Source organism: Sorghum bicolor, chromosome 3, assembly GCF_000003195.3.
Source record: "Sorghum bicolor cultivar BTx623 chromosome 3, Sorghum_bicolor_NCBIv3, whole genome shotgun sequence".
NCBI lineage: Eukaryota > Viridiplantae > Streptophyta > Magnoliopsida > Poales > Poaceae > Sorghum > Sorghum bicolor.
Genome location: NC_012872.2, coordinates 61,459,006 through 61,468,736, shown reverse-complemented (window position 1 = coordinate 61,468,736; position 9,731 = coordinate 61,459,006). Strand labels below are relative to the sequence as shown.

The window sequence follows — 9,731 nt, the reverse complement described above, 5'->3', positions numbered from 1 at the left end:
GATTAATCGATTTTACTTTGTACCGACTGTCGAGGGGTTGTTCCGTAGCGTACCGTTCGTGTTTTCGGAACGGGAACGTGTATTCCCTCCGTCTCAAAAAAACATATAAATCTTTGTTTTTAGGAGTCAAAGATTCTTAACTTTGACTAAATATAAATAAAAATATATTGATATTTATGATGTGTAATGAGTATAATTAGATTAGTTATTAAATATAGTTTCATAATAAACCTAATTAGAGATTTAAACGTAAAAAATATGATTTATAAATTTGGTCAAACTTAAAGATTCTTTGACTCTTTAGAAATCGAGATTTACATGTTTTTTGGAATGGAGGGAGTAATATGGAAATAGGAACATTCGTGTTTGTGGAATGTAAATGTTGCCGGAACGTGGAACATAGGAACGGGAACAGGGTCATGTTCCCATTCTGGGTTGTTCAAATGCTAGAGTAATCAGACACTGCTAGGTGGGTCCCAGCAATGACAGTATACTGGTTCTTCTGGACAAAGAGAGGCCAGAGCAACTCCAGATTGAAACTGTCGAATATTTGGAATGCAATATCCTTTTAGCGATTCAACGGCCTATTCTTCTGCAATAGCAAACTGGTACAAGCAAATCTATGAGGTTCATTGTGACCTCCAAAGTCCAAAGCTAAACTGGTTTATACACAAACGCTAGCTACCTATATATCCCCATCCACATCGCTATTTCCCTTACAAAAGACCTGAAGCCACAATTCAGCAGATGCAAGCTCCACAACTAACCACACCCAATCCACCGCTCGTAGCTCTGAATCTTCTCCGTCCTGTACCTGTGCCAAAAGGACTCCCGATGCTTGCCTGCCTGCCTGCTACTCAATATCTACAGCTAATGACCTATACCTCCTAAAAGACTGTCCCTGGACGCTATCTATACTTCACCGTCTTCCTTGCTTCTAGATCTCTGGAGCGCGTCTCATGCGTATTCGAGCAAAAAAGATCTCTGTAGCGCGTACCGGCACGCCGTGATGGCTTCCTTCACCGTGAGGAACACCCACTCCTCCCCTATGATGTCGTTGATGTACCCAGACAACACCAGCTTCTCTGTCACCTCCAGCCTGGGGTTCGTCAGCGCTATCTGCAATGAGCAACCATTTGTTATTAATTTGGATTAAAATTGGGGCACTAGTTTGGAATGAAACTGGTTATTACCTTGATCCCTTTACGTTCAAGGCTCTTGTGAACCTCTACTAGCATTCCAAGCCCCGTGTTGTCGATTGAAGTCACACCTGCAATGTTCAGGCCAGTGTCACCAGCCGGTGGACTGAACTTGTGTTGGGGAAAAAAACCCTGAAATGGTACAAGGACATACCACCAAGATCAAGGACCACGTATTGCAAATCTTGCCTGTCAAGCTTGCTGGCGTTCTCCTCATCTTCCACCCATCTTAAAATCCTGTGATGGTGATGCAAGGCAGATTACCATCTATCTCTTCACATGAAAAGACGACTAATGATCTGTGGTACAGATAGATGAGTGCTCACCTTTCTCGCAAGTAACCTGCATTGACGAAATATATCGGAGACCCCAGCTGCAAAACAAGGACATTGGGGATGTTCCTCGCGTTCGGGTATTGCCTGACGTCGCGGAAGAGCTCGCCTCCCGCCATGCTTCCGAGCTTGCTGGTGCTAGGTCTCGCCACATGCAGCAGTGTCCTGACCACTGACAAGCCTACCTGCACGTGCACAGCACAGATGACGCCACATCAAGATCAACCACAGTACCACCGGCACCGGCTAGCAAGCAGAGTGAGAGAGCAGTGGCAGGGCAGGGGGACGCTACCGATGCACTGAGGCCGATGACCATGGTGAAGAAGATGACGCCGATGAAGGCGACCATGCAGATGCAGAAGTCGAACTTGTCCACCCGGTACAGGTGGCAGAACTCCTTGACCTTGATGAGCCCGATCATGGCGACGACGATGATGGAGGAGAGCGCCACCAGCGGGGTGTACTTGAAGAGCGGGGCCAGGAACAGCAGCACCAGCATGATGCACACCGACATCACCACGTTGGATATCGGCGTCCGGCACCCGGCGTGGAAGTTCACCGCCGACTTGGAGAACGGCCCTGATCGATCGATGATATGCATGCATCCCACAAGATTATTGCTACGTACTTGGTCAGATAAGATAAGGTTAGCATCGACAAGAACACAAAGATTATTGTCACCTGTGGTGAGGTAGCAAGAAGTGAAGGACCCAGCAATGTTCATGATGCCGAATGCGATCATCTCCTTGTTCCCGTCGATCTGCTCGTTCTTTATCAGCGCCAGGCTCCGCCCGACGGCGATTCCTTCCTGAGAGCCATGCGTCGACACAGGCTGGTGAGAAACACTTGCCATGCCGCAAAAATTGGCAGATAATAAACAAAATTCCATGGCTAAGAGATGAGAGAGGAAACATGTTCGTACTGCTAGTGCCAGGATCGCAGACAAGAAACCTGCTTTCACCGCCGTATTGACGTGCTTGCCTGTAAACGTCAGCTGTGAAATAGACAGCGGGTTGATCCCTTTCTTCAGATCGCCAACCTGCGTCGTCGTCATCACAAAAACAAGTAATTAATTTAGCCACCGAACAGTCGCATATATATGCAGTAAGCATCATGCACTGGGCTCTGAAAGTCTGGTTCTGTCTGGCCATGGACGGGCTTACTATTGGGATGCCATGCTCGTTTCCTTTGACGAGGAAGGCGAAGATGCCGCCGATGACCACGACCATGAAAGGCGCAATGGCCGACACCCAGAACAGATTTGGTTTTTTCTTCCTCTGAAAAAAGGTTGCTGAATCAGCTCGCAGACAAGGGGGAAAGTAATGTTACTTGACAACCAGGATTGGATACTCTGAATCCTCACTTACCAAGTGCTTGCTTGACAACAAGAGCAGGAGGAAGCATATGCCAAGAACTGCACTCTCCCACTTCCACTGGACAAATGAAAAAGGAGACACATTTAGGCCTTGTTTAGTTCCAAAAAGTTTTTAGATTTTGATAATGTAGCACTTTCGTTTGTATTTGACAATTATATACAACTATAGACTAAGTAGATTTAAAAGATTCGTCTCGTAAATTACAAACGAACTGTGCAATAGTTTTTGTTTTCGTCTATATTTTCTGCTCCATGCATGTGCCACAAGATTCGATATGACGGGAAATCTTGAAAAAATTTTAGATTTTAGGGTGATCTAAACAAGACCTTAGGGCCTATTTGGTTCTAATGGCTAAAAGTGACTAAAGGTCATTAAACAAGTTTAACAGAAACCAAATTATCCCTAATAAATGCACAAATTAGGGTAGGGATGGACCGGCAACCCGAGTCCACTGGACACTTTGGACAACTTTAATTACTCCTGAGGTACTAATGTGACTAAACTATTTTAATCTCCTTTTAGTCAATTTGCTCTAAACTTTAGCAGAAGGAAACCAAACAGGCCCTTAGACGGTTACATTTCAGGATCTTACACGTGCAGTTTCCACTCAAATCATTTGTGGTCCTCAGAAAAGATCAAAGGAAACTTCTACACGTAAGCTTTAAACATATGGAGATCCTGATGCACTATGGGCACGGATCATCACACGCTTTATATGACTGACCGTAGGTGGCCAATGTCATCAGATCCAAATCCAAGTATAGTCGATACGAATTTCAAAACACTACAAGAGAATGTAGAAAAACAAGCATGATATGTCGCCATGTCGTCGGCATCTGCTCGGTGCACGCAAGAACTACTGCAGAGCTTGTGGGGCCTGCTCATCAATGATCTTGGTCTTTTGTTAGTAGTAGTACTATTTAACATCCATAGTACTATTTAACATCCACTTTCAGAACTGCAGGGCTCGTCTCGTCCGTCATTAAGATATAGATAGAGTATGCTCCTCTTGTTCTGAAAGTGTTTTGTCCTGAGACAGTCTATTGGTTCAGTTTGAGAAAACTCTGGCTTTTTAAAGGAAAAAAAAGGAAATACTAGTGAATATTTTGCGCAAATAAAATATTTATTAGTATGTACGAAAAATTGAAGTTGGTTTTTCCCCTTGATTGATTGAGTCTTAGGGCCTATTTGGTTCACTCTCACTAAAGTTTAGACACTTTTAGTCACCAAAATACCAAACACTCCCTCTAAAAGGGCCACTAAAGTTTAGTGGATTTAGTAGATAAGGGGCTGCTAAAAGTGACTAAAGTGCAAATATTACAAGAGATACCCCTTATTAAATCCACCCCGCTTGCATTAATTAAGGGTAATATGATCTTTGTTTAGTACTTTAGTGGTCTTTAGTGAATAGAACTAAACAAGGTGCTACTAAACTTTAGTAAGATCACTAAACTTTAGTAGGATCACTAAAGGAACCAAACATGCCCTTACTCGTCGGAGAAGTTACTGTGAGCGGTTAAGAGCAACTTCCATCCACGGCACGTCTCATGACCTAGACAGTTACGCCTCTCAGCATGCGGTTGCATGCAAGTATTTCTCCAATACGTATTGGCATTTGAATTTTTAACCCCGAGCGAAAAGGGCAAAATTGCCCAAAAGAACCGAGAAAAATCAGGCAAGAACTGAGAGGCGAAGGAGAAGCCAACTTCTACTCCTATGCTATGGAAATAATGGAAGGTGCGGCAGAGGATAAGAGAAATATGTGCTTGCATTGATTGTCTCAGACGACACACTCACCTCGTGCCTGTAAAGGAAGATGGAGCGCATGACGGAGATGATGTCTGTCTTGGACGTGAAGTGCTTCATCCCCAGCATCCCCTTGAGCTGCTGCATAATGATGATCGCCGCCGTGCCGCCCATGAACCCGGTGATCGTCGACCGCGACAGGAAATCCACTATCAGCCCTAACCTTAATTCACCAGACAATAAGACAAGCATGATGAAATTCGATCGATCGTGTGTCCTTCTTATAGCTACTGAAATTTTCGGCTAGTTAGTTAGTTAGTTATTAGTACTTATTAACCAAATAAAGGCAAACCTATATGAATATATACGAACCTAAAGACTCCTAGTGCGGTCTGGAAGACGCCGGTGAAGAAGGCGGCGGTGTAGAAGAGCTGCAGGTACAGCTGCGGGTTCTCTTCCGACGTGACATCCGCCTCGATGATGGACGCAAGCAGCAGCGACGCCGCCGCCACCGTGCCCACCGCCAGGTTGTTGGAGCTCCCGAACACGGCGTACAGCAGCGGCGGCACGAAACTGGAATCTAGTAGCACAAAGACACACCAAGAAAAAATTGAAATCGTCAATGCGAACGTACGTGTGCAGCTAGGCAGAAAAAAGAAATGCAGAGAAAAAGATGCATGCATGCATGGCATGGCACGCGCGCGCATACAGAGGCCGATGATGGGCGGGAGTTTGGCGAGCTTGGCGTAGCTGATGCCCTGCGGGATGGCGAGGCTGGCGATGGTGACGCCGGCGAGGAGGTCGTACTTGAACTTGTCGGCGCTGTACCTGGGCACCCACTCCAGGGCCGGCACGAAGTACTTGAGCGCGCCCCACGCCCGCGCGGCGGGCGGGAGCGAACCGAAGCCCCGGAACGGGTCGTCGGGGAAGAACGTCTCCGCCAGGCCCGTCCGGAGCGCCTGCACGAACGGCTGGCGCGCCGACAGGTTCACCCTGTGCTCCTCCGCCGCCGCCGCCGCCGTGGAGGGGCGGTCGCCATCGCCGGCCGCCGTCCCCATGCAGTCGTCGTCGGCCTGGAGGGGGAGGGAGCGAGGCAGGGGGCTGCTGGCCGGATCAGATCACGGGGGTGACGGATCGACGACGACGTACGCGCGCGGACGAGCGAACCGTCCGGGAGGGAGGGAGGGAGGGGGAGGGAGTGCGGAGTGCCCCCTCTCGCTCCGTTGTGCGGTCAGTATCTGCTCCCACAGTCTCCTCACACGTATGCCTAAATTAAGCAGCAGGTTACTGGCGGCCTCTGGCGGGCAACAGTGAGGTGCGGGCGGTTTCCATTGGATTTATCTCGACGCGGGCCGATCGAGTGGGGTTCGGGCGCGCTCGTCGCGAGCCAGCTTGCCCGGTGTTGTTTGCATGCGTGCAACCGATGAGGCGGTTTTTATAGAGCACCAGAGAGAGGCGGGAAGACGTGGGGGAGAGCGCGCGGCGGCGGGATGGGCAGGGCAGGCAGGCAGTTGACGCTTTTGCGCGGATTGGCTCGAGACTCCGGGCTCCGGCTGGGGTGCTGGAACGCTGCCGGCATGAGTATGACGAGTCGATGAGACAAGCCACGATTCGGAGGTGCCCAAACCGAAGCAGTGCGTGGAGCCGTTGGATGCTGCCGGCCGCCGGGCCACCGTTTAGATCAACGTTCCTTTCTTCTAGGAAGGAACAATTATATTTTTTTGAGCAAATTGGGCAGGTGCTCTGGCTTGTTTAGTTCTAAAAATTTTTGCAAAATCGACACGGTAACACTTTCGTTTGTATTTGATAAATATTATCCAATCATGGACTGACTAGGCTCAAAAGATTCGTATCGTCAATTCCGACCAAACTGTGCAATTAGTTTTTATTTTCGTATATATTTAATACTCTATGCATGCGTCTAAAGATTCGATGTAACGGGGAATCTGAAAAGTTTTGCAAAATTTTTTGGGAACTATCTAGGAATATGTCCTTCTACGAATATATATATGTTTTTTTCCTTTTACTCACCCTAGCAACGATTTATTCTAAGACGTGTATGATTTGTTAGTCTAGTCTCAGTGGAGGTTTCGTGTCCTAGTTTGTTAACACACTCATCATATTTTGAAAACATTATAGAGAAATAAAACTCTCTCTACTTGTATTAATATTTTATCATCTCTCTTTATTAATACAGTGTTATATTAGCATAACTACGACTAACATTATAGCTAACTAATTATTACCTGGAAGTTAGCTAGCTAATTAATAGATTCGGTGAGACATTTGAAACTCTCAAAGTATATTTTCATTTTATTGCTTCCTAACCTCTTGAAGACATGTAATTTTTGCGACTCATCAAGAGTTGGAAACGAAGCCGAGCAAGTTTCATCTTCATGAAACCTATATGTTTCATCTTTTCTTAAATAAAAGTATTGTAATATCCTCATAAATGTTTATATGGCATCTTGTTAAAATGTGGATAAAAGTTCTATCGAGAATGGTCTAAGGCAGTCCTAACCATAAAACTACCAGGTAGTTTCTATAGGTGCCACTTCACAAATAAATCATGGATATAAACTAATAGTAGTATCTAGGCACTTTCAGACATAATTTAGTCCAAAAAAACACCAGCGATTTTGTTATGTGTGATCTACTCACAACAATAATAGCATACTCGATGAACATAATGATCATAATAGAAAAAGTACCAAATTTCACAAAGCTCAGTGGGTACTGTAGTATATATCCGTCGGCAAGACTTGTGTCATAGAAACCGACAATGTCATTCCCACTAGTTGACATAGTGGGCTGGTCGTTGTCGTGGACCTTAGTCGATGCAGGGATATATACGCCATGTGGTCCCGCAAATAGCCATCATATAGTGGATGTTTACGAGGTTGTCAGAAAGAAGACGTCGTTGAGCAGTCACTAAGAAGAAGACATCACAGAGCGTAGCATGGCCACCAAGAAGTAGAGGTTCCAGACAACCGAGTACAAGAGCAGTCACGCGATGAAGTACGCTCCCCAAAAAAAACTAATCACAAACACACCTGAGCAGGTATCTTATAGACGGGTGGGTTTCGGAGGCCTGGTCTTCTAACCGTCTATGCTCATAGAGGCTAGAATGAGGAAACTAGAAAACAACAGAATAACAATGGTGCACCTTCTTATAGATGTGGGAGGTGGAAGACGAAGGGTAGAGGACGATGAACCTAGACACATGAAGCACTCATCGACTACTAGCATCCGCGCAGCCATAAATATAGGAGTTACTAAATTCATCCATCAACCACAACTAATTCACCATTATAATAATCAGCTAAAGTGGCACAACCAGACCATCCGCACCATGCTTGGATTGTGCAACCCAACCGCTATGTGCCCCTCTTAACTTCACAAGTCCACAAATTCCTATGTGGGACTTAAGACTCTATTGCACAACATTTAGTATATGCCTTATAATTTATCTATATCTATATCTACCTTATAATTTATCTATATCTATGTCTACATGGATATCTATATCTATATTTATACCTATATCTATACTAATAATAAATAGGTAAAATTTTCGGCCATTTTTTTGTCCATCGGCTCCTAAGTCCTAACTACCGGACTTTCTTCTTCCCGGACTTAAATGACCCGTGCTCTTTGGAGTTTGAATATATCGCGTCTAGCGATGATCTATCTAGAAGAGTTTCGATTCCAATATAATATGTATTGGATCGTGTTATGCATATCTCATAAATCAAAACCAGGTAGGTGCCCTCCATCTGCATATATATGGATATAACATGCAAAGATATGTGCATGGTCTTGACACTAAAGTCCGATCCATCCTTGTCGCAAAAAAAAAAGTCTGATCCATCCTATATAGATATACTTACGTAAAAGTAGTATATATCGACTCAAATATATTAACATATTACTCCTTCTGTTTCCTTTATTTAAGCCTTGTGTATAGAGACCAAGAAGCATGAATGATTCACGTCTTTTCAATAAATCATTGTGGTCCAATTAATCTAATTAATGTGCATGCCTGCATGCAATCAAGGAGCAGCCAAGATAGAGCAGGTCCTGCATGGAGACGTGTGCATACACCCAAGGAATAACCAGGGTGCATGTAAGATATAACTATAATTACAGCCAGTCACCTCAAGATGATGGAGATAATTAGAAAAAAAAAACTTTTGATAAATGATTGAGAAAAATGGACGGAAGGATTACTACATGACGCCAAGCTTTTAAGCTCTGTATCAAGCTAAGTTTTGTATGCAACTCTATCGAGGACTCTAAACCTATCCCTAATCCGAAATCAAATAGAATTCCTCCAGTGATCCTGTCTCTAATTAAATCTAAACAGAAACGTGATCCATATATTTAGGGGTGAAAGTGGTGCGGATAATTCTCCGAACCGGTCCGATCCGAATTCGAATTTTGAGGATATAGAGAAGAACTTTTAACATCCGTGCGGATACGGATAATCCGAATCCGATTATCTGCGGATACGGGGTAGGATATGGAATAGGTAAAATCCGGCGGATATGGATTATTCGCAAATTTTATGCGGATTATCCGATGTTTAAAATAGGATATCCGAAGGTTTCTCTTCCAAGACTAAAGAATTTAGAATTTTCAAAAGTTTGTTAGTTGAGGACTTTTATTTTATGAGGTGGTTGTTTAATGTTCTAATTTTTAAATTAAGAAATTTGCTAGATGCTATTATTTATTGGCTAATAACTTATTATTTTTTGGTGAAGATATCATGTTAAGTGTTAATTATTAGTGTGAGAGCAACAATATGGAATGCAGTGCAAGATTATTATCTATTGCCTATTCTTGTTCTGTACTAAATAAATTCTTCACAAGCATATAATTCTCTATGTATGCACATGTTACTCGACTATTAAAATCCGTCTCCGATCCGTTTCCGCTCCATATCCGTACCAGTTCCGACTACCGAAAAAAACCGTATCCACATCCACATCCGTGTATTATCCGCTCCGCACCGAATCCGACAAAGAAAAGCGGATTAGGATATGGAAAAAACATTATCCGCACCGATCCGATCCGTT

The 9,731-nt window shown here is 44.3% G+C and overlaps 1 protein-coding gene across 1 annotated transcript; it reads right to left on the bottom strand.

Moving 5' to 3' along the window:
• On the bottom strand, positions 532-6,057 carry LOC8059189 (sulfate transporter 3.1). The gene is made up of 12 exons (XM_021455455.1): positions 5,363-6,057; positions 5,026-5,233; positions 4,705-4,876; positions 2,899-2,964; positions 2,695-2,808; positions 2,454-2,570; positions 2,213-2,339; positions 1,824-2,110; positions 1,526-1,716; positions 1,354-1,436; positions 1,194-1,270; positions 532-1,119 (listed from the first exon to the last, which is right to left on the bottom strand). The coding sequence occupies exons 1-12, from the start codon at positions 5,709-5,711 to the stop codon at positions 958-960; spliced, it is 1,953 nt and encodes a 650-aa protein (XP_021311130.1). The 5' UTR covers positions 5,712-6,057; the 3' UTR covers positions 532-957.